This window comes from Suncus etruscus, chromosome 3, assembly GCF_024139225.1.
Source record: "Suncus etruscus isolate mSunEtr1 chromosome 3, mSunEtr1.pri.cur, whole genome shotgun sequence".
Lineage (NCBI taxonomy): Eukaryota > Metazoa > Chordata > Mammalia > Eulipotyphla > Soricidae > Suncus > Suncus etruscus.
This window is the reverse complement of record NC_064850.1, coordinates 35931008-35957054: the sequence shown is the minus strand read 5'-3', so window position 1 is coordinate 35957054 and position 26047 is coordinate 35931008. Positions and strand designations below refer to the sequence as shown.

At 41.7% G+C, this 26047-nt stretch overlaps 1 protein-coding gene across 1 annotated transcript in view; it reads right to left on the bottom strand.

The window, feature by feature from the left end:
- CATSPERB (cation channel sperm associated auxiliary subunit beta) overlaps nt 1-26047 on the bottom strand; it is a 97760-nt gene that overhangs the window by 12453 nt on the left and 59260 nt on the right. The window contains exons 18-22 of the mRNA XM_049770724.1: nt 21542-21883; nt 16626-16765; nt 13507-13704; nt 8828-8938; nt 2438-2548 (exon numbers count right to left, since the gene is read on the bottom strand). Coding sequence (XP_049626681.1) covers nt 2438-2548; nt 8828-8938; nt 13507-13704; nt 16626-16765; nt 21542-21883 — 902 coding nt within the window. The remainder of the gene's footprint in view (nt 1-2437; nt 2549-8827; nt 8939-13506; nt 13705-16625; nt 16766-21541; nt 21884-26047) is intronic.

Here is a 26047-nt window from a genome sequence, read left to right as displayed (position 1 = left end):
CATCATTTTCATTTCCTGGTAAAAGTGGTGTACATCCATTCCCAAGAGTGAGCGATTCTAGAAAAAAAAAATAAGTTTGCAACTTCTTTGTATTTTTTTAAACTTTATTTATTGATTGATTGATTGGTTTTTGGGCCACACATGGCTGCTCTCAGAAATCACTCCTGGCAGGCTCAGGGGACAATATGGGATGCTGGCAGCTATGCAAGGCAAATGCCCTACCGCTGTGCCATCATCCTGGCCCCAGGCTTGCAAATTCTGCCTTCTCAGTTCAGAAACTAGATTTTGGCAAAAATCGAAGTGAATGCTCAAGGTAACATACACAGATAAGTGGTCACAACTCAGACCTTCTGAGGGATTTTTTGTATAGGGCCATACTATGAACTTATCACACTTTATTTTTTTGGTGCACAGGCCAAAGGTACTCCTCAAACTGATTCTTACCTGTCTCTCTCATATCCCTTTCCCTGCCAGCCATACTTTTTAACACAAGCTCAACAGGTGGAGTTCAATGTGAATACAACTTGTGTTTATAATACAATATTTGGGAAAATGTGGCTTCTCCAGTTCTCAAATTAAGTGAGAAAACTGTGGAGAGGGTAGTCATAGCTCAGGAAGTAGAATTTTATTTCAGCAATGTGGAAAGCTCTCAAGTTACAGTGAATGCTGACTATCTGGCTAATATTGAATGTGTGAATAAATATCTAAGTGTAAGAATTTGTGTTTAAATTTAATACACTAAAATAGTTTATGATGATAAATATACATATAGATAGTTCTGCAAGACCTTTGAAATAGATCTCCTTGAAAGTTATACCAAGTACAGTAAATATTCTTGTCTCAGTTAATTCCCATGTTAGCAGTTTCATATACCTTTAAAAGTTTTTTATTTTTTATTGAGACCAATGTGAAATTACAAGTCTTTCACAGTTGTATTTCAGTTACATAGTGACAGTGAATTAGGGCCATTCCCACCACCAGTGTTGACCTCCCTCCACCATATTTCCCAGCATGCATCCCATGCTTTTAGCTCCCTAGACTGCTAATGTAACAGGTCCATTTTGTGTATAGTTTGTTATAGTTTGGATCTCTTGATTCTACTGTTGTTGACATTGGTTTGGGTATTTAGGGCTGACCTTTTTTTATTTTATTTTTGGTTTTTGGGCCACACCCGGCGGTGCTCAGGGGTTACTCCTGGCTGTCTGCTCAGAAATAGCTCCTGGCAGACACGGGGGACCATATGGGACGCCGGGATTCGGACCAATCACCTTAGGTCCTGGGTTGGCTGCTTGCAAGGCAAACACTGCTGTGCTATCTCTCGGGCCTCATTTTTTATTTCTACTCACCTTTAAAGTTTTGAGACTGATGTAATGAAATATTTAACACAGAACCCACTGTTCTAAATAACATATATGCATTTCTGTCTTTTTGTTTGTTTGTTCTGGGGCCACACCCAGTAATGCTCAGGGGTTACTCGTGGCTCTGTGCTCAAATCGCTCCTGGCTTGGGGGACCACATGGATGCTGGGGGATCAAACTGTGGTTCGTCCTAGGTCAGCTGAGTTCAAGGCAATCGCCCTACTGCTACACCACTGCTCCGGCCCCAGCTTTTCCGTTTTATGACTGCTACTAGATTAATATTTTAGCCAAGAACTTCAACTTCTACTTTTATTTTTTGGAGGTGGGGTGGGGAGACACACCTGACAATGCATAGGGATTATGCCTGACTCTGTGCTCAGTAATCACTCCTGGCATTGCTCAGGAGACCATTTTGGATATTGAGGACTGAACCGAGCCTGGCTATCTGCAAGGCAAGCTCCCTATCCTCTGTACTATCAAATGCTCCCCCATTTTTACCTTTTTTAAACATTTATTTCAATATTTCAGAATCTTATACACAATACATTTTTGAATTTGTTGGAATTCACTATGATCAAGTATTGTGGTTTACAAGTTAAGTGTGATGTGTGTGTGTGAGTGTATGAAAGAGTATATATGTATGTGTGAGAGAATTTTTGTCTGATGAATCTGATTAGCTAATCTAATTAACTGATCAAGGCAGTGAATGTCTTATTCTACTTTTACAAATAAAGTTAACGAACTTAACTGGGGACATTTCCATTAAGGTTGTTCTGGCTCTGTGCTACACATAATTTTATGTCATATAAAGATTTCTTGGGACCAGAGTGATAGCACAGCACTCAGATGTTTGCTTTTCTTGCAGCCAAAACTGGACAGACCCTGTTCGATCCCTGGTATCCCATCTAGTCCCCTGAGCCTGACAGGAGCAATTTCTGAGTGCTGACAGGTGTGGCTCAAAAATTGGGGAAAAAAAAGTAAAGTAAATCACAAAGATTTTTTATCTTAGTCATTATGCTGAACTAAAATGCATATCTCAAATTAAAGTACTGTATTTAAGTAACTAAAAGTGATCTGACCTTTTCTCTGCAGTCTGAGAAATCAACAGCATATGAAAACTTTTGATCATTCGTACAGTTACAGTCTTCCCGATTAGTAGCGTTTTCACATTGCTTGAATCGACCCAATTTCTGTAAGTAGAATTAATACAGGTTGAATCACTACTTTTTGGTGACAGAGTTTCTGAAAACTTAGTAAAAGGAATATTTTCTCTCTGAATATATAAAGACTCCAAGAGGCTAAAAATGGGGAAAATCGCAAATAATGCTGCTGAGGTACAGAGTTTCTGAATTTGTTCAGTACTTTGAACCCAAATATCACTCTTTTTTCCCCAGATTATTTAGGGGAGTTGGTGGTCAACATAAAAGAACTCTAAAATTCCTTCTCATTGGGCCTGAGTGATAGGGCAGCAGTAGGGCGTTTGCCTTGCACACTATTAACCCACAACAAACCTAGATTCAATCCCTGGCATCCCATATGGTCCCTGAGCCAGAAACGATTTCTGAGTGCATAACCAGGACTAACCCTTAAGCGTCACCATGTGTGGCCCAAAAACCAACCAACCAACCAACCAACCAACCAACCAACCAACCAACCAACTCAACCAACCAACCAACCAACCAACCAACCAACCAACCAACCAACCAACCAACCAACCAACCAAAATAAACCAAAACCAAAAACCAAAAAAAAACCTTCTCATTTTGGATGTGACTTAGGCTGCCCAAAACTGCTCCAGGCTCTCCAAATATGGGCATGTGGAACCCTAAGAAGCAGACTTTTTTTTTTGTTTTTGTTTTTGGGTCACACCCAGCAGCGCTCAGGGTTACTCCTGGCACTACATCCAGAAATCACTCCTGGCAGGCTTGGTGGACCATATGGGATGCCGAGATTTGAACCACTGTCCTTCTGCATGCAAGGCAAATGCCCTATCTCCATGCTATCTCTCTGGATATTAAACCATAGATATATGGGCTTTGGGAGAGAAGAATGCTACAACAATATTTTTGTCTGAACATACATTTTTTTACTTCTTTTGTATGTGCCCAGGTGTAGATTTACTGGTTTATAAGATAATTCTATATTTTGAAAGATAGCCAAACTTTATTTATTACAGCTGCAATTATTTTACATTTCTGTCATCAAAGAGTAAAGATTCCAGTTTCACAACATACATGCTAATACTTATCATTTTCATTCGAAACTTATTCTAGCTTTGCTAATGGGTGTGCAGTAGTATCTCACTGGTAGATATCTGAAGTTCTTTATAATATTTCTCTTCAATATCAGTTTCCCTGCCTGCTTTCCCACCTATGACCTTCCAGGTAGAGGGCACTGTTGAGATCCTAATAAATAGGTGTCAAGCTAGGAGATCAGGTAGCTGGCAGGCTTGGGCTATTGGAGTTGCTAGCAGCTGACAAAGGATTCTGTAACCTACTTTCTTGCCTTTTTACCCTCCTGTCTGTGTGGATTATTTGCCATGGATAAATATTACCAGGATTGCTTCCCTGTTCATGGGGGTAGGAGAATGGAATCTTTTTCCCATTCTGGGACCTCTTTGAGGATCTATCATCAACCAGTCTAGGACAAAATATAACCCTACAAAATATAACTCTACAAATGGCACCCAAACAGGGACCTGACCCTGGACCCAAGAAGATAGTGAGATTCCCGTTCTTGTGTTTAATTTTGGCTCTATTCAGTTGGAGGGAGTCCAAAAGATGGGACCATGTGCCGTCTGATCTAAACATGGTGGAAACATTTTCTGGCGGCAGAGTGGGATGTTTTGAAAAGGAGATTGCTGAAAGCTTGGAGCAGCTCCCCAAAGGCACCCAACTTTTCTTCTATGAAAAGTGCATTTTCCCCCTGAACTAAAGGGCTTCCCTGGGTGCCAGCTCAGATGGCCAGAAGTGGGTTCAGGTGGACTCTTAAGGGTCCTCAGGCTTCCCCCCTCCCTCCGTACTCTACAGGGGAGGTGCATGGGGAGGAGGGCGGGCAGATATCTGGATTCCGGTTTCCTCTTTGATTCTGGAGGCCAGCTCTTGCCAGGTATAGGGTTTGGGGAAGCCCCATGCCGGAGGCCTTCTCCCTAGCCTGGAGAGTGCTGGGAGGCTTGGCAGGTCCCCAGCCGTCCTCCTCTTTCTCCCCTAGACTCCAGGCCCTCCCTGGGTGCCAGCTCAGATGGCCAGAAGTGGGTTCAGGTGGACTCCTAGGGGTCCTCAGGCTTCCCCTTGTTCCTCTGTACTCCAGAGGGGAGGTGCATGGGGAGGACAGGCAGATATCTGGCTTCCAGTTCCCCTTTGATTCTGGAGGTCAGCTCTTGCCAGGTTTGGAGTTTGGGGAGGCCCCATGCCGGAGGCCTTCCCTCTAGCCTGGGGAGTGATGGGAGGCTTGACAGGCCCCCAGCCATCCCCCTCTTACTCCCCTGGACTCCAGGCCTTCCCTAGGCGCCAGTCCAGGTGGACTCTATAGGGGTCATCAAGCTTTCCCCCTACCTCTCCCTACATTAATGGAAATGTGCTTTGGGAGGAAGCAGGCCGTTGCAGCACTGGTTTATATTGGGACAGTCACTGGAAGTTTTTTCTCCTTGGTCTCCATTTCAAAAACCACACAGGGGCTAGTGCCCCCATGCGTACAATATATATTGATAGTATTATATACATATAGTTTATATATGCATAAATCCATCTTGTATTGTGACCTTGATACTGTCCTACAAAGCTCATTTCTAATCTTTTACTGCCTTAGTCCCAACCATTATTTCCCCCCATGTATGTGCAGCTCATGACATGAAGCTCACCACATAGAGTGATGAGTGCAGTTAGAGAAATAACTACACTGAAAACTAACATAACAATGTGAATGAATGAGGGAAATAAAAAGCCTGTCTTGAGTACAGGTGTTGGTAGGGTGGGGAGGAGGGAGATCTGGGCAATTGGTGGTGGGAATCTTGCACTGGTGAAGGGGGGTGTTCTTTACATGACTGTAATCATACAACTACAATCATATTTGTAATCACAGTGTTTTAAATAAAGATTATTTAAAAAAAGAAAAGTGCATTTTCCAAGGACCATGCCTCCTAATTTGCAGAGACTTATAGAGACCATTAATTAAAAAAAGATCAGAAAAAAGACTTTATTGATAGAGGACTGACATATGGATGACCAACTTGGAGGCCCTGACATGGATTTCGGCTTTGGAAATTTCAGACTTTCAGGCTCAAACTACCTGAATTTCTTTAAACTCCCTGACGTGCGACTACAGTGGCAGCTGCGAGAGGCAGCAACGGCAGTGACTAACCACTTTCTCAGCGAGATGCACTGGAAAGCTCCCTCCCTTTAGACAGGCAAGTGGGGTGTGCTGTAGCTCTGGCCCAGGGGTTCTGCAAAGCGAATTCTAGCCAGGCAAGTGGAACTGCATGGCTCCTGCCCGGACTGCGGGGGTAAAGCCAGTCTGGACTGGGGCCGGGCGGTGGCGCTGGAGGTAAGGTGCCTGCCTTACCTGCGCTAGCCTAAGGAGACGGACCGCGGTTCGATCCCCCGGCGTCCCATATGGTCCCCCAAGCCAGGAGCGACTTCTGAGCGCATAGCCAGGAGTAACCCCTGAGCGTTACCGGGTGTGGCCCAAAAAAAAAAAAAAAAAAAAAAAAAAAAAAAAAAAAAAAGCCAGTCTGGACAATTTGGTGATGATGATGGTGAAAAAAGAAGAAAATAGGAGAAAAAAGCCACTGAAGCCCAAATGAGAAGCTGATTTTTTGAAATCTTCTGCATCTTTTTTTTTTTTTTTTTTAATCTTCTGCATCTTAACTTTGTTTCAGGTATATCTCTTGATCCTAGTCATTGTCTTGCTGGTTTTAAATGTGGTTTATAGTTTTTCATAATTAGTGTTTCCAATTACATAATGTTTTACTGTGTATATTAATGTAGTAGCCTGTTTTCAAACTGTATTTTCTGTATAAATATTCTTGTAATTTTGTTTAGGGAAGGTTAATGAAAGAAACTAAGGATGTTTCAATATAAAAGTGCTTGGTTAAATAGCATTAGGAATTTTAAACTACAGTTGTATTTTGCAGAAAAGTTCTGTTTATGGAAAAGGCTAATTATTTTAACTTTACACTTTGAACTTTATGCTTTGGGCAATATTAGGGTTCCTGCCTTTTGCTGGCAGAAGTCAGGAAAACAAAAGATAATATTCCCTCTTTCAAACACAGAAGAGGGAGATGTTACCCGTCCCATGGAAAAATGCTAATATTCCCTGATGGTCAGACCAGCCCACTTCTGGGAGGGCTCTGTGAAAGGTAACAAAGGGATTGCCTAAGGGATGTAAGAAAGATTCAGTAAGAAGCCTCAGAAGGAAGCAGCATGGAGAGATGATAGAGACAGGATAGATGCAGGAGCAGGACAGAGGCTGCTTAGCTTAGAAGCCACACATGGTGGTTAGGGCCTTGTAATAAAACCTTGTCTCCTAAAACTTCATGAATGCTGTGGATCATTTCCTCACCATTATCCTGAGCCCCTCAGACTCACCAGCCCCAAAATGCTGCAGACGCCTGGCAGGCCGAGAAAGTCTCCCCCATCCACTCCATGAAAATATATGTTTAATATATATATAGGACTATATATTTAATATTTAATTCAACATCTCACTGTGGCTTGGACTTGCATTTATCTAATGATTATTTATACTAAGTACCTTTGCATAAGCTTGTTGATTCTGTGAATAACTTCTTTGGGGAAAACTTTATTCCAAGTCTTCATTTTTATAATTGGGTAGTTTACCTTTTTGCTGTTGAGTTGTAAGATTATATAGTAAATTGTCACTTAATATTAGAGGTTCTTGGAAATGATATTTTATTTTAAAAATTTGGGCCACATCTGGCAATGCTCAGGGGCTACTTCTGACTCTGTGCTTGTGGGTTGCTCTCAGTAGTATTAAGAGGGACATGGATGATTTCTTCTTTTTCTCTTTTCTTTTTTTTTCAGGAGTTATTTCTTTTTTTCTTTTTCATTTTCTTGTTTTTGGGCCACACCTGGTGATGCTCAGGGGTTACTTCTGGCTATGTGCTCAGAAATCACTCCTGGCTTGGGGGACCATATAGAATGCCAGGGGATCAAACTGTGGTCTGTCCTAGGTTAGTGTGTAGCAAGGCAAATGCCCTATCACTTGTGCCACTGCTCTGGCCCTTCAGGGGTAATTTCTGAGTGCAGAGCCAGGAGTGGCCCCTGAGCACCGCTGGGTGTGGCCCTAGACAGACAATCAATTAATTAATCAATAAATAAATAAAGTTAAAAATAAATATTGGGGCCAGAGATGGCTCAGCAGGCTGAACACATGTTTTTGCATGCTGCGGGCATGGGTTCCATTCACTATACCACATAGTCCCTTCTATTTGCCAGAAGCAATTCCTGTTTGTTGTTGTTGTTTGTTTTGGGGGGCCACACCTATTAATGCCCAGGGGTTACTCCTGGCTATGTGCTCAGAAATCACTCCTGGCTTGGGGGGACCATATGGGATGCTAGGAGATCAAATTGCGGTCTCGTCCTAGGCTAACCAATGCAAGTCAGACACCTTACCTCTAGCTCCACTGCTCCAGCCCCCAGAAGCAATTCCTGAATAAGTAAATAAGCCACTGAGCATGACCCTAAAACAAAACCTAAGATTTTTAATTTTAATGAAGTTCAAGTTATTAATTTTTGATTGCTATGATTTTCAGGTTCTTTTTAACACACCAGTGACAAATATATCTATATCTATATTATATAACATGTATAATAATATGACAATATATTATATATAATAAAGTAATATATGGGTCATAATCAGAGATGCTCAAGGCTTACTCCTGGCTTTACACTCAGAGATAATTCCTGTTGGTGTTTGGGGGATCATATGGGTTGCCAGGGATTGAACCAGGGCTAGCTGCACATAAGACCAGTACTCTAACTGCTGGATTATTTTTCTAGCCCCACCCAGTGATTTTTAGCTGCATTTCATTCTAAGAATGTATTGGAACACAAGAACACAGCCTCCTGTGAGTCTGAGTAAAAGCATAAAAACAAAACAAAACAAAGCCCCAAAACTAAAAAACAAAACAAAACAAAAAATGCAATAAAAAGCAAACATTGCAAACTCTTTATTATTCAGAAAAATATTAAGAGAAATTCTGCAAACCCTAGTGAGCATCACAACCAACTGTATGGGCCTTGCAACTCTTGGCCATAGCAACAGCAACAAAAAACGAAAGGGTAAAGAATGGAAGATTCATACAATGGCAGTTACTGGTAATAGCTGAGAATTGTACTGAACACACCTTCCTCATTAATATCTGCAAACAGGTGCATCAGTGATAGTAACCAACAATTTCTGAAATCCAAGTAAAGCTTTGCATATAGTGGTAAGAAGTTACTCACTTTTGATGTGGGAAATAGATTTCTTGGTATGGGCTTGCTGGGATCTGCATGATAAAAGTTGTCTGTGAGTGGAATAGCAATTCCCATGTTAGATGGAGGCCTGTAGTTTACCTGCAAGTGATTAAGCAAAAACAAAAAAGTAGAATTCATCATTATTTATCATCCTAATGTAAGTATGTTGGTTTTCCATATAAGAACTCAAAGCAAGATTTATTTTTTGGGTCACACCCGGCAGCGTTCAAGAGTTACTCCTGGCTCTATGCTCAGAAATCACTCCTGGCAGGCTCAGGGGACCATATGGGATGCTGGGATTCAAATCAACATTCTTCTGCATGCAAGGCAAATGCCTTAAATCCATGCTATCTCAAAGCAAGAATTTTAATTATACTTTTATTGTACTTTTGTTTTGTTTTATTTGGGAGGCATGCCTGGTGTGTTGAGAGATTATTACTGGCTCTGCACACAGGTATCATTCCTGGTAGGCTCAAAGGACCATATGGGGTGCCAGGGTTTGAAGCTTGGTTGATTACATGTAAGACAAGCACCCTAGTTTCTGTACTATTACTTCAGCCTTCATTTTACTTTACTAGCTCCAATATTAAAGTAAATTTATATCTTCCCTCTCCCTAAATACTTTTAACCCTGTCCTTTATGGAATTTTAACGATTTTAACTAGTATAGTTTAGAATTTATAAATAAGTAAAAAGTAAAATTAGTACTTATGATATATTATAATGCTATAGAATCATAACCATCTGAAGTCAATACAGTAAAGTTTAGTTATTATAAAATGTTTTAGTTATATACTCAGGAAATAATATTTCAGGTGTGGGATTTTTTTCATAAATCAAATAAGTAATGTTAGTTAACAAAGAGTAATAATAATTCATATTTGAAAATAGTCACCAACTCTGACAAGGCAAAATATGAAAATATGATGCTGAAATGGGACAAAAACATTTCAGCAGCTTTAGACAAATCAGCAAGATACCTAAAGCCTGGATGCTCATGAAACTAGCATGACAGCACCACACAAGGCATAAAAACTACATTAATAATGATGAGAGAGGGGCCGAAGAGATAGCACAGCGATAAGGCATTTGCCTTGCATGCAGAAGGTCGCTGGTTTGAATCCCGGCATCCCATATGGTTCCCCCGAGCCTGCCGGGGGGCGATTTCTGATCGTAGAGCTAGGAATAAGCCCTGAGCATTGCCGGGTGTGACCCCAAAACAAAACAAAACAAAAATAATGACGAGAGAGTCCAAGACTGAGGCAGACAGAGCAGCAGCAGGGTCTTCTTTGTGACTCAGAAGAGCCATTTTTACCCCCAGGTCAGGGAACCCTGAAAAGAGCCCTACAGTCCCACCGCAACATATAAAAAACCACCACCACCACACTGCAATGGTCAGAATGAGAAAGCAACACTGAACCCTACCAGACTTAGTGAACAAAGATGGTAGTTCTGAAGACCCAACCAGCACAGCTACCTATATAGCCTCTCTGATAAGGACTCTAGAAAGGAAAGAAACTCAAAGAAACCATGAAACAGCTAGTAAAACTCAAGAGGCTATATTAGAGTAGAAATGAGAAAACTTCAAACAGAAATGACAGAACTGAAAAACTTGGTAGGTAAAAAGAAGAACTCATGGGAAGGCTTCATTGACAGAGTAACAGGTTCTGAGGACAGAATAATGAGCTTGAAGATGAACTGTATAATACCTCCAGACAAAGAGAAGATGGAAGAATCTTAAAATAAGTGAACAGCCGACAAGAGAACTTTGGGGGTGAATTCAAGAGGAACAACATAAGAATTATTGGCATCCCAATAATTGGGCATCCCAAGGGTTAGGAAGACAATCCTTATGAAGAAGCAATGATCAAAGGAATTATGACTGAGAAGTTCTCAAAACTGGAGAGTGCATGCATCCATATTCTGAATGCCCAAAGGCACCAGCTAAAAGAGATCCAAATAAAATTACTGAAAGACACATAACAAGAATGATGAAAACTCTAGTGATAGAATACTGAAAGCTGCAAAATCAAAGAATAAAATCACATACAACGTACCATCCTGGAGATTTGCAGACTTATCTATGGCCACCCTTCAGGCCTGAAAGCAGTGGTTTGATACAGTGAAAAAAAAAGTCAATGAAATGAATGTTTCACCAAAAATATGTTACCTAGCCAGACTCTATATCAGGTTTCAAGGAACTATACACAACTTGGAGGATAAACAACAATTCAAGAACTTTATAGACTGAAAATTAACTTTAAAAGAAGAACAGAACACAAAATTCCATGACAATAATCTCAATGTCAACTAAATTCACCAATTGTTTTTGTTTTTGTCACATCTGGTGGTAATCAGGGTAACTCCTGGCTATGTGCTCAGAAATCACTCTTGGTTGTGTTTAGGTGACCATATGGGATGCTAGGGATCAAATCCTGGTTGGCGAAATGCAAGGCAAATATTTTAACTGCTGTGCTATCACTCTGGCTCCTAAATTCACCAATTCAGAAACCAATTAAGAAACAAAGTGGAAAATGAATTAAAAAATTGAATGCTGCAAAATTTTGCTTCCTGCAAGAAATAACTGGAACAAACATAGACTCAAAGTCTGGAAGACAATTCTTCAAGCAATTTCCTCAGAAAGACGAGGATGGCATACCAATACTAGACAACATAGAATTCAGGCTTACAAAAGTTCTGAGTCAGAGAGGGTCACTTCCTAATAATCAAGATATATATATATATATCCAAACATATATACAACCAATGAGGAGCCAGCAAAACACTTAAAGTAACTGCTAAGAGACTTGAAGAAAGACATAAATAGTAACACAATAGTTGTTGGAGACTTCAACACTGTTCCATCACCTCTTGATAGATCAATCAGGCTAAAACTAAACAAGAAAATATTGGCTTTGAAAGAAGAAATAGAAGAGAGGGAGTTAGTAGATATACAGGGCTTTTCATCTTCCAAAAGCCAATACACATTCTTCTCCAATGCAAATTGGACATTTAAAATTTTATTTACAGTGTAATTTACAAAGTCTTTCATAGTTAGGTTTTAGACATATAATGAATCAGGGCTAATACCACCACCAGTGTTCACCTCCCTTCACCAATGTTCCCCAAGTGCAACCCATACCACACTCCTTGTCCCTCCCCCCCCTCCCACCGCCAAATGGGACTTTTTTTGGGGTGGGAGTTTGGGTCACATCTTGCAGTGCTCAGGAGTTACTTCTATCTCTGCACTCAGAAGTCGCTCCTGGCAGCCTCGGGGACCATTTGGGATGCTGGAAATCAAACCAGAGTCTGTCCGGGATTGGCCCTGTGCAAGGCAAATATCCTACTGCTATGCTATCGCTCAGCCCCAAATGGGATATTTTTAAAAATCAATCACATGCTCGATAAAGATAGGCCACAAAACATACAATCAAGAAGGTAGAAATTATATAGACTATCTTCTCAGACCATGATGCACTCACTGAGAATGAAAGTCAATTACAAACAGAAATGAAGAAATAACTCTAATACCTGGAAATGAAACAGCTCATTACTGAATAACCAGTGGGTCAGAGAGGAAGTGAAAGAGGAAATCAAAAGATTCCTGGAAACAAATGAGAATGAGGATACGAACTAAAAGAATTTGTGTGTATTGGATAGTACAATGGTCGGCAAGCCGCGGCTCGATAGCCACATGCCGCTCTTGACACTTTTTAATGTGGCTCTTCTGTGTGCCGGGCGACTGCTCCAGGAGTCAGGACTCTGCTCCTAGCCTTTGTCAGTGCGCGCCCTGTGTGGCTCTCAAAATAAATTTCAAACGTGGTTTTGGTGAAATTTGGCTCAGTTGAAAGAAAAAAAAGGTTGCTCACCACTGGGATAGTATATGACTGAAACTCAATCATGAACAACTTTCTAACTGTATCTCATGGTGATTCAATTAAAGGATTTATTTAATCAATAAAAATCACCAAGAGATGTTGGTCCAGTGGCAGTGGTTTATCAAAACTTATTAATGTTAGTATCACAAAAGTTGGTATACAACCCCCCCCCACTGCTCAATTTGACTGGTTTAAAAAACAAAACAAGGGCCCCGAGAGATAGCACAGCAGTGTTTGCCTTGCAAGCAGCCGATCCAGGACCAAAGGTGGTTGGTTCGAATCCTGGTGTCCCATATGGTCCCCCGTGCCTGCCAGGAGCTATTTCTGAGCAGAGAGCCAGGAGTAACCCCTGAGCACTGCTGGGTGTGGCCCAAAAACAAAAACACCAAGAGAAGAATGAATGACCATGAAAAAGTCTTCTATAAAGGTTGTCATATTTGAAATAAATCCTCAAGATGACTTGAGGATTAAATACATCCTGGAATTCCCAGGGAAGAAATGTAATGCTTGGAAAGCTGGTGGTTGCACCCTAGTCAATAGATCATGGGTCTTTTTTCCTTTTTTTTCTTTTTTTTTTTGATTTTTGGGCCACACCTGGTGACACTCAGGGGTTACCCCTGGCTATGTGCTCAGAAATAGCCCCTGGCTTGGGGGACCATATGGGATGCTGGGGGGATCGAATCGTGGTCTGTCCTAGGTTAGCGCGAACAAGGCAGACACCCTACTGCTTGTGTCACAGCTCCTGTCCCAAACCATGGATCTTTTAAAACACTCTGCTCCAGATTCTTACCGGCAAAGTTTTGATGAGATTAAAATCCTGACTGTCCTTGTGAACACCCAGATTCCAGTCTTCCTTGGAGATGTGTGTGTAGGGAACGTGATGCATGGATTTTAAGTAGCCACAGCTGCTTTTCATGTTTGGTATAACTGTTGTCACAAAACAACTGGTGGAGGCATCCCACATGACAAATGCCATGGAAACAGTACCCTAAAATTTTTTAAACAAATAAAAGTTCATGCAACTGCTCTCTATGGAACATATCTATCAACATTTAGCACTCTTCACCCCCAATCTCTCTGAACCGGCCTGTGTTTGAAAGGCAGTGATGGGGAAGTCATGACGGTGGTCTACGTTCAATCTGTGAAATTCAGTCCCACCTAACCAGGGAAACTTTGAACGGAGATACACCAAGGGAAGAGAATTTGGGGAGGATGGTACTGGCTCTTAGGAACCCAAGAAATGTCTGGAGAAAAGAAACCTCTTAATGATTCCTTGACCTTGAATCACCTCAAGAATTTTGAAAAATTAAGTTGTTATGGTCTAAGACTTCTGGGGTCACAGAAGACCCTGGCTAAATAAACTGTAACCTACTAAAAAAAAAAAGAAAAGAAAAGAGGAGCCAGAGAGATAGCAAGGAGGTAGGGCGTTTGCCTTGCATGCAGAAAGATGGTGGTTCAAATCCCGGCATCTCATAGGGTCCCCCGAGCCTGCCAGGAGTGATTTCTGAGTGTAGAGCCAGGAGTAACCCCTGAGCACTGCCGGGTGTGACCCAAAAACCAAAAGAGAGAGAGAGAGAGAGAGAGAGAGAGAGAGAGAGAGAGAGAGAGAGAGAGAGAGAGAGAGAGAGAGAGAGAGAACACAACAAGAAGAGATTTGAACAGGAAGGGCCATTTGAGTAAGAGAACATCTGAGCTCTTTCAGGTGGTGGTACAAGGCTCCCTGGTAAAGGAGCAGCACCCAGAAATGGGCAAGTCTTTTTTTTTTTTTTTGGTTTTTGGGCCACACCTGGCTGTGCTCAGGGGTTACTCCTGGCTATCTGCTCAGATGTAGCTCCTGGCAGGCACGGGGGACCATATGGGACGCCGGGATTTGAACCAACCACCTTAGTTCCTGGATTGACTGCTTGCAAGGCAAACGCTGCCGAGCTATCTTCTCCAGCCTCTGGACAAGTCTTCTAACAGAAATACTGCTATGCCATCCAGTTCAGAGAGAAGTGGCATTCCTTGATCACTGAAACAGCTGTTTTGATGAAGTGAATAAAATAACCCTCACTAGGAGATCTTTGGCAAATAAGCCTGTAGCACCCCTCGCTAAGAGAGAATCTTAGTAGGAATTTATACTCAGGAAATGAATGTGAGATGCCTGAGGGATAGGGTATGGTGTTTGTATGTGGCCAAGGAAGGTTGGGAGGGAAACTGAGGACATTGGTGGCGGGAAATGAACACTGTTGTTAGGGATGGTGTTAGAATAGTCTATGAAACTCAACCATCAAAAACTTTTTAACTCTATGATTTAATAAAATATAACAAAACCAAACAACCTCCTGTAATTTGTCACACACTACACTTACACTATTCCAATGAGTCAATCCCCACAAGGAGAAAACTTTGTTTTATTTTGGGAATGGGTATGGGTCAGACCTAGAAGTGCTTAGGGTGTACCCCTGGCTCTGGACTCAGGATCTCTTGACAGGCTATCCACATGGGTACTAAATCAGGTTGGTCACATGTCAAGCAAGTACCTTAACCTCTGTACTATGTCTCCAGTCTCAGGAGCAAATAATATACTGGTTGTTGTTGTTTTGGGGCCACACCCAGTGACGCTCAGGGGTTACTCCTGGCTATGAGCTCAGAAATCACTCCTGGCTTGGGGGACCATATGGGACGCCCGGGGAATCTAACCGAGGTTCATCCTAGGTTAGCTCATGCAAGGCAAATGCCCTACCACTTTCGCCACCACTCTGGCCTAGAAGCAAATATTTTTACTCTTTTTTTTTTTTTTTTTTGTGGTTTTTGGGTCACACCCGGCAGTGCTCAGGGGTTACTCCTGGCTCCATGCTCAGAAATTGCTCCTGGCAGGCACGGGGGACCATATGGGACGCTGGGATTCGAACCGATGACCTCTTGCATGAAAGGCAAACGCTTTACCTCCATGCTATCTCTCCAGCCCCAAAGAAGCAAATATTTTTAAATGTTTTTTGTTTATTGTTTGTGTGTGTGCACTTTCTTTTTGAGCCACACCCAGTAGTGCTCAGGGATACTTATGGCTCTGCATTTAGAAATCACTCCTGGCCAGCTCACGATTATATGGGGAACTGAACCTGGATCTCCTTTATGCTAAATATGTGCTCAGTCCTTCCAGTCATCTCTCCAGCATTCTCACCTCAACTTTATTTTATTTATTTATTTTTTGGTTTATGGGCCACACCTGGTGGTGCTCAGGGGTTATTCCTGACTCTGCACTCAGAAATCGCTCTTGGCAGGCTCTGGGGACCATATGGGATGCTGGGGATAGAATCCAGGTTCGTCCTGGATTGGCTGCGTGCAAGGCAAACACCCTACTGCTGTGCTATTGTTCTGGCCCCCTCATACCTCAACTTTAAAGTGGTGCTCTCCAAGTGTTAGGAAAATACTGTCCTTCTAAGGGAGCACATCTTTTCTACACGCAAGACTCAACATGACATCTAATTCTCAAAACAGCCCTTTGTGGTGGTGTGAGTGTTAGTTACCACAGCCCCCCAGGATACAGATGAGGAAAAAGATATCCCAAGTTCCAGGTACAAGACCAGAGTGAGAAGGGCTCAGCCATCAGTCTATGTGGCCACACCCAAATATCAGAAGGACTAATTTATCCTTGCTTGAGTGGATAATGTTCCAATTGTCCTTTTTTTCTGAGCGTATATTCTAAATTTGAAAAAATTAATGACTTTTTTTTTGGTCATTCAAACTTGGGCTAGAGAAATGGTACAGTGGTAAGGTTCTTGTTTTGCCTTGCAGCTGACCTGGGTTTAATTTCTGGCACCCCTTACAAGAGGGATCTTAAGCATAGAGTCAGGAGTAAGATCAGAGCGTAGCTGGATATGGCTGCAAACAACAAAAATATATCATTTATATATAAAAAACACTTACTTGACGGAAAGCTTTGCTGGTCACAGTCACTTGTAATATGTAACTTTCAGCCTCATCAAAATAGCTTTTACTCTCAAATTGTAACATATGTGGGTTTCCAACAATGACTTTCAGCTGTGGAATTTCAATACGGTCATCACCTATGGAAATCAGAGGAGCAGCTCTCATGGGGCTGAAGAGATAGTAGAGTGGGGAAGGTGTTATCTTTGAGGTTGGTTTAGGTGCAATCCCTGGCACCCTGTGTGGTCCCCCAAGAATCACAGAAGTGACTCTGAGAGTCAGGAAAAGCTGCTGAATACTGCTAGGTATGGCCCCCGATCCTCCCCAGGTCCCCAACTTACCTCCCAAATATAATATATTATATTAGTATAATATAATACAAATTATTAATTAAATTAATGAATTGATTTATTTAATAAATAAATTAATAAATTATTAATTAATATAAAGTAGAAATTTTAAAATGGTTACCACTATTTTTTGTTTTGTTTAGTTCTCAGGGGTCACTCCCAGAGGTGCTGGGGGACCCTCTAATGCCAGGGCTCCAAATCAGGTCTTCTTCCATATGCAAAGCACATACTGAGGTTGATCTTTCTAGCCCATGGGTCTCAAACTCGAAGCCCGAGGGTCACAAATGGCCCTCCGTACAACATTTTGTGGCCCTGCCCTAGAGGAATCTTTTTTTGTTTTGTTTTGTTTTAGTTGTTTGGGTCACACCCCCCCCCCAATGTTCAAGGCTTACTACTGACTTTGCACTCAAGGATCACCCTGACTTTGCCTCCTGCGGCCCCCAGGTAAATTGAGTTTGAGACCCCTGTCTAGCCCATATTCAGAATTCTTTGGATTTCTTTGTTTATTTTTTGTTTTAGAGCCACACCTAATGGTGGTCAGGGCTTATTCTTGGCTCTGTGCTCAGGGAGCAGTCCTAGTGGGCTTGGGAAACAATATGGAGTCCCGGGGATCGAATCCAAGTCACCACATACAAGACAACTACCTGTTGCACTATCTCTCCAGCCCCATAATCAGGATTTTTGAACATCTACAGAACCCATTCAAAGGCATATAGAGCATAAATGGAGTTAGGAGAGAGTGAAACCTCATGGTTCTTAAAATTGAAATTTCTTTCTTTTCTCCATCTTTCATGCAGAAATATCTCCTTCCTTCACCACTTCTTAGTTACCCAAAGGTCACTTGGCTTCCTTGGAATGGAAACTCAAAAGGAGGTGCTCAAGTTGAAAGTGCACAGGCCAACACATGCAGATGAGAAACGGTAGGGGAAACTGTGCATGTCTGCTGGCCTGAGCTGAGAGTGATAAGTGAAGAACTTGCCTTTCCTTGGCATCAGGCTACCCACAAGCCCAGTGATGTGACTGGCCATGGTTCCCCATTTCTCCCTCCAGCTTGGTTGAGTTACCACTGACAAAAGTTGTACATATGCTATAAATAGAAAGGCACAATGTACAGGTCTGATGATATACCAACACCTTGGTAAGAACCCCAATTAATGAGCTCACCCACCAGCACATAGTTACTATTTGTCATTACTGGATGGTATTTTCTTGGCAAGGTCCAAGTACCTAACACACTTTTTGTCAACTACTGTTGCTAGGCTATCGAAGACAGTCCCCTCATCATGGTCTTTTCACACCCAGAAACTTATTCCCCTTTGGGAGAAGTTTCCAGGCAATGTTCAAAGGATCTGAGGACCAAACCTGGTGATGATGGATCTGTTTGCATCGCATTTTTTTGTTTTGTTTGTTTTATGGTCTTTGGGCCACACCCAGTGATGCTCAGGGGTTACTCCTGGCTATGCACTCAGAAGTCGCTCCTGGCTAGGGGGACCATATAGGACACCGGGGATCAAATTAGGTCTGTCCTGGATCAGCCGTGTGCAAGGCAAACACCCTACTGCTGTGCTATCACTCTGGCCCCTGCCTCTGGTTTAGTTGTTGTTGTTGTTGTTGTTGTTGTTGTTGCCAATTTCCAGTTTGTTGTGACTTAGGGCCATACATAGTGGTACTCAGGACTTACTCCTGACTCTGCTCAGAGATCAGTTCTGGCAGGACTTGTAACCATGTGAGATGCCAGGAATCAAACTAAGGTTCAAAGTATTCTACTGTATCTATGCCAGAACTTCTTTTCTGGTGCAATGAGCAATGGTATGCTTTAGTCCTTTCAAATGACTGTGTTTGTATATGGGTATGGGAAATCCTTGTCACTACTTGGATCCCCATAAAGTTTATAATGCCCTTAATTTCTTTTTTTGGATAACTGGCAGAGTTTTCCTGATAGTGTCATCTTCACAGTCCCATCTTTATTTTATAGATTCAGTTCCAAATTCCCTGTCACAAGTAGAAAGGCCCAATACACAATCTTCTGCCAGTGCTTAGACATTAAAATCTATCTCACTGGGCTGAAGAGATATCACAACGGTATTTGCCTTGCATGTAGCCGATTCAAATCCCAGCATCCCAGATTGCCCCCCTTGCCTGCCAGGAGCGATTCCTGAGTGCAGAGACAGGAGTAACCCCTGAGTGCTGTGGGGTGTGTGACCCAAAAACCAAAATCAAATCAAATCAATCTTACTGTATCTAAGGCTGAATTCCAAAGCTCCCACCAGTCCAGGGGCCACTTCAGAGCTAATTTTTCAGTCCGTGAGCTTCTTTTCACTTAAGGTAATATGACTATCATCTCTTTCCCACCTATTCCCACCTCTTTTCCTAACTGTGTTATTTGTTAACATTATCTTGTTTTACAATATTTTTCTCCCTTACCACTTCTCCATCATCTTTCATAAGTTTCTTATCACCATTGTAACAGAAAAGGGGAATGCAAAAAAAACAGAGAATGCTTGGGGCTGGAGCCATAGTACAATGGTAGAGAGCTAGCCTTGCACGCGGCTGACCTTGGTTTGATACATGGCATCCGATGGTTCCTCAAGCCTCCAGGAGTGATTACTGGGCACAGAGCCAGAAATAACCCTTGAGCACTGTCAGGTGTGGCCAAAAATCTTTAAAAAAGTTTTTGTTTTAAAATATATGCTTGAGGGGCCGGGCGGTGGCGCTAGAGGTAAGGTGCCTGCTTTGCCTGTGCTAGCCTTGGATGGACTGCGGTTCGATCCCCCGGTGTCCCATATGGTCCCCCAAGCCAGGAGCGACTTCTGAGTGCATAGCCAGGAGTAACCCCTGAGCATCACTGGGTGTGGCCCAAAAAACAAAACAAAAAAAAAATATGCTTGAAGCCAGAATCTGAAAACAACTCAGATGCCTGACAACAGATGAATGGCTAAAGAAATTGTACATATACACAATGAAATACTATGCAGCCGTCAGGAAAAATGAAGTCATGAAATTTTCTTATACATGAATGGACATGGAAACTATTATGCTGAATGAAATGAATCAGAGGGAGAGATAGACACAGAATAGTTCCACTAAATGGGTGGGATTTAAGAAAAATAAAAGACAGTATGGGTAATAATACCCAGAAACAATAGATATGAGGTTTAGAAGGACCAGCCCATGATATGAAGCTTACCAAAAGATTGGTGAGTGCAATTAGAGAAATAACTGCTCTAACAACTATCATGACAATGGTAGCGAGTAAGAGAAACAGAATGGCTGTCTCGAATACAGGCAGGGGGTCAGGAAGGAGGGAAATGGGGCATTGGTGGTGAGAATGTTGCACTGGTGAAGGGGGGTGTACTTTTTATGACTGAAACCCAACTACAAACATGTTTGTAACCATGGTGCCTAAATAAAGATATTAAAAACAAACACTGAACTTCCCTCAATAAAACCCCAACAAACAAAGCATTGCAGAGGACAGCCTTGAAGTCCCAAGTACCACTGCTGAGTGGCCTGGTGTTATTCCCAACTCCCCATTTTTGGGCCTTAGTATTGAAATGCTTTCAAAAAATATGCTTGAAACAATTATAACAGGAGCTAGGAACATAGCATGAGTTTAAGATATTTGCTTTTAGGTAGTTGATCCTGGTTTGACTCCCAGCACTAAATCTGGTCCCCTGAGCACTGCCCTGGAATGATCTCTGATTGCAAAGCCATAAGTCTCCGCCAAGCATCATTAGGTGTGTCCCAGGTGCCCCAGATAATAATGATAACAATGCCAAGATCTTTTTTAGAGATAAGTAAAAATCGAACTAAGCATACCGTATTTTCCAGCATATAAGACGACTTTTGAAACGAAAAAAAGTCAACCAAAAATCGGGGGTTGTGTTATACGCCGAGTATATCCCAAAAAGGTTTCAATATGCCGCTAAACGAAAATCGTCTGGATATTGCCACAAAACGAATTTTCCAACTCGATCCTGCACCAATCACTGCAAGGCTGCTGGACAGCCTCTCTAACTCAGCCAATCCAAGCGGGCTTTTTATGCATGCAAATTAGACAATGTTCTGGACCCGAATCTACACTGTCAAAAGCCTGCTCAGATTGGCCAGAGTCAGAGAGGAAGTCTATTACAGTAGAACCTTTGAACCTTTGCTTGTTGTGATTGGCTCACTGTGGTACATACAGTTGCAGCACAGGAACGCTCTGCCTGATACAGCGAATATAGGCCTAAACCTATGTTTTAACTGCAAAATTAGGGGGGTCGTCTTATATGCCCGGTCGTTTTATAAGCCGGAAAATATGGTAAACTTGAGCTGATCACTTCACTTACTTATTTGTGAAATAAGCATCATAGGACAGACTTTTAGGGTTGTTCTATTCAATTATAAAGGCATAAATAGTCATTTCATAAGAAGCTCATATACTCAGAGATTAATGGTGACTGCTAGAGATTAATGGTGAATGCCTGCTAGCATGTAAAGCATATAAGGGAACTATCATAGTATATTTCACATACATAATGTCACCGTAATTCCTTAAGATGTTTCCACTAAAAATCAACTTACCTCTTACTGTAGGTATGGACTTAATTTTTAAAGTTTGAGATTGCCCGAGGTCAATATATTTCAGATCATTGAGTGTTTGAGAATCATCAAATAGCTGTAACCAGTAGTTGCATGGTTTTGGATATATGAGCCAATTCCTTTTACTCATGCTTTGCCCAAAGTTATATAAGAGCCAGGAGTCATTTCGAAAGCGTTTGTTCAGAAGTACTCTGTTGGGCATAGTAGCCAGAGCTAAAGCATTCTTAGAATCTAAAATGCGTGTGATCAGGAAGCTGCTATAACCACGGATCACTACTGTCTTCTCTATATCAAACATTTTAAACGAGGAGTTGATTTTTGGATCTAAAATATAAACATTTGGCAGAAAATAAAACAAATGCTATTCCCCAAGCATATGAGTGGCTCTAACTTAAAAAATACACTATTAAGGGGCCGGCAAGATAGCATGAAGGTAGGGTGTTTGCCTTTCATACAGAAGGATGGTGGTTCGAAACCCAGCATCCCATATGGTTCCCTCGAGCCTGCCAGGAGCAATTTCTGAGCATAGAGCCAGGAGTAATCCCTGAGCACTGCTGAGTGTGACCCAAAAACAAACAAACAAATAAAAATATACTATTAGAACTTTTGACACCATGGTCTTCACCTAAGAAAACATTAGACCAATCTCAGAGCCTAATTTAAATGATTTTATATAAAGTATATATTTATATAAAGTATCACAAAGATGCCAAATATAAACCTAGAATTTAACCATTACTCTGAAACTTGCTCTATAAAATTCTCAGCTGAAAAAAGACAGGAAAAGCTAAGTAATCAGAAAACCAGCCAAGGAGTACAAAGAACTTTCATAACCTAGAATCTTGAGGTCAGAATGATAGCACAGTGGGTAGGGTGTTTGCCTTGATTGCTGCTAACCCAGGTTTGATTCTTGGCATCCCATATGGTATCCCATGCTTCCCAGGAATTTTTGTTCTGAGTGCAGAGATGGGAGTAAACCCTGAGTGTCACCGGGTGTGGCCCCAAAAACTATCTCTGTATTGAGATACTTAAATTCTTTTTTAAAAAATCTCTTATGTGTCTACTATTGATTTTCATTTTGTGATAACAATGGAATTTGTTTTGTTTAGTTTTGGGGGTACACCCAGCAGTGCTCAGGAATAACCCCTGGCTCTGCTGAGGAAACACTCCAGGGGATGTTCTGGGGATGGGATTTCAGGGATCAAACCTGGGTTGGCCACATGCAAGGCGAATATGCTATGCTATCACACCAGCTCCTCAAATGGTATTTTCAACATTTATACTTTATTATTAATCTACCATGCACATTTGATAAATTGTAATTTTACTATTATTTATATTTACCTGTGAGACCTATACTTTCATATGTTCTTCTGTTCCTAGTTAGTGCTCTTCCTTTGCAGCCTAAAGGACTTTCTATAATGTTTTGTATAAAGCCAGTCTAATGCTGATGAAAATATAAGGTTTTACTTGTCTGGTCATTCAATAAATGTCAGGCAGACATTTTTGGTTAACAACTTTTTCCTTTTGGCACTTTCTTTTACCAAGTTTCTACTGAAATTTTTGTTAATTGTCTTAGGGTGGAGTTCCCTTGAACACAATAAGTTGTTTTGGGATCTGAGAAACAGTACTTGCTTTGTACTGGGTGACCTGGGTTCAGTCCTCAGCATCCAATATGGTTTCTCTTATTCCTTTCAGGAGTGACCCTTGAGTGCAGAGCCAGGAGTAAACTCTGAGCAATGTTGACTGTGACTCCCAACTGAACGAAAGTTCTCTTTAAATCTGGCACTAATTTTAATGTGTTTTGGAATATGTCATTCTAGGATCATTTTTTTCTCCCATTATCTTTGAATTTTTCTTTTTCTTTCTTTCTTTCTTTTTCTTTCTTTCTTTCTTTCTTTCTTTCTTTCTTTCTTTCTTTCTTTCTTTCTTTCTTTCTTTCTTTCTTTCTTTCTTTCTTTCTTTCTTTCTTTCTTTCTTTCTTTCTTTCTTTCTTTCTTTCTTTCTTTCTTTCTTTCTTTCTTTCTTGCTTGTGATAACAGCAACTTTTTTTTTTTTTTTTTTTTTTTTTTGTGGTTTTTGGGTCACACCCGGCAGTGCTCAGGGGTTATTCCTGGCTCCAGGCTCAGAAATTGCTCCTGGCAGGCACGGGAGGACCATATATGGGACGCCGGGATTCGAACCGATGACCTCCTGCATGAGAGGCAAACGCCTTACCTCCATGCTATCTCTCCGGCCCCGATAACAGCAACTTTAAAAGTTGAATTTAAGTATTTTTCAACTCCTCTTTCATTTTATTTTTATTTATTTATTTGGGGGGGTGTTTTGGGCCAAACCCAGTGATGCTCAGGGGTTACTCCTGGCTATGCACTCAGAAATCACTCCTGGCTTGGGGGACCATATAGGACTCTGGGGATCGAACTGAGGTTCGTGCTGGGTCAGCAGCATGCAAGGCAAATGCCCTAGCACTGCACTATCATTCCAGCCCCTTAAACCTTATTCTTTTTCTCTTTCTTTCTCTCTTTCTCTCTTTCTTTCTTTTCCTTCCTTCCTTCCTTCCTTCCTTCCTCCCTCCCTCCCTCCCTTCCTCCCTTCCTTCCTTCCTTCCCTCCTTCCTTCCTTCCTTCCCTCCTTCCCTTCCTTCTTCCCTCCCTCTCTCCTTCCTTCCTTCCTTCCCTCTCTCTCTTCCTTCCTTCCTTCCTTCCTTCCTTCCTTCCTTCTTTCTTTCTTTCTTTCTTTTCTTTCTTTCTTTCTTTCTTTCTTTCTTTCTTTCTTTCGTTCTTTCTTTCTTTCTTTCTTTCTTTCTTTCTTTCTTTCTCTTTTTTCTTTCTTTCTCTCTCTCTCTTCTTTCTTTCTTTTTCTCTCTCTCTCTTTCTTTCTTCTTTCTTTCTTTCTTTCTTTCTTTCTTTCTTTCTTTTCTTTCTTTCTTTCTTTCTTTTCTTTTTCTTTCTCTTTCTTTCTTTTTCTTTCTTTTCTTTCTTCTTTCTCTTCTCTCTCTCTCTCTTCTCTCTCTTTCTTTCTTCCTTCCTTCCTTCCTTCCTTCCTTCCTTCCTTCCTTCCTTCCTTCCTTCCTTCCTTCCTTCCTTCCTTCCTTCCTTCCTTCCTTCCTCCTCCCTCCCTCCCTCCCTCCCTCCCTCCCTCCCTCCCTCCCTCCCTCCTTCCTTCCTTCCTTCCTTCCTTCCTTCCTTCCTTCCTTCCTTCCTTCCTTCCTTCCTTCCTTCCTTCCTTCCTTTCTTTCTTTCTTTCTTTTCTTTGTGGTTTTTGGGTCACACCCGGCAGTGCTCAGGGGTTATTTCTGGCTCCAGGCTCAGAAATTGCTCCTGGCAGGCACGGGGGACCATATGGGACACCGGGATTCGAACCGATGACCTCCTGCATGAAAGGCAAACGCCTTACCTCCATGCTATCTCTCCGGTCCCATCTTTAAATTTCTTAGAGTTTTTCCTCAAATCCAAATATTTATTTATTTATTTATTTTAATTTAAACACAATGGTTGCAAGGTTGTCCATACTACAGTTTTATTTCCCCCACAGATAAAGTTGTTCATGATTGAGTTATAGTCATACAATGTATAACAACCTTCACCAGTGTGCACTTTCCACCACCAAAGTCAACAGTTTTCCTCTCACACCCTCCCTGATGCCCTTTCCCTTCCCACCCACCCTCCTCTGATTGCTTTTTTTTTTTTTTTTTTTTTTTGATTTTTAGGTCACACCCTACAGAGCTCAGGGGTTACTTCTGGCTCTCAGAAATCACTCCTGGCAAGCTCAGGAGACCATATGGAATGCCGGGAATTGGACCCGGGTCTGTCCTGGGTTGGCCATGTGCAAGGCAAACGCCTACCGCTGTGTTATCACTCTGCCCTCCCCTGCTTCTGCATTATGGATTTTACTTAATTCCCTTATGTTTTCTTTTTGTTGTTGTTGTTGTTGTTTGTTTTTGGGTCACACCCGGCAGCGCTCAGGGATTACTCCTGGTTCCATGCTCAGAAATCACCCCTGACAGGCACAGAGGACCATATGGGATGCTGGGATTCAAACCACCGTCCTTCTGCATGAAAGGCAAAGGCTTTACCTCCATGCTATCTCTCTGGCACCCTCTTTTATGTTTTGACTTAGTGGTTTGTACTACTGCTAATGAAGGTATGCATGAATGTGCTTTTCATATTAAATCCTTCTCTACTCTTTTTTTTTTTTTTTTTTTGGTTTTTGGTTTTTGGGTCACATTCTGCAGCACTCAGAGGTTACTCCTGGCTCTACACTCAGAAATTGCTCCTGGCAGGCAGGCTCAGGGGACCACATGGGATGCCGGGATTTGAACCATCATTCTTCTGCATGCAAGGCAAATGTGCTACCTCCATGCTATCTCTCCGGCCCCACCCTTCTCTACTCTAACTGTACTTTCCACTCTTTGTGACATGCTTCCTACCATGGACTGGTCCTCCTAATCCTCATTTTTGTTGTCTCTGGATTCAAATCCAGAATTTT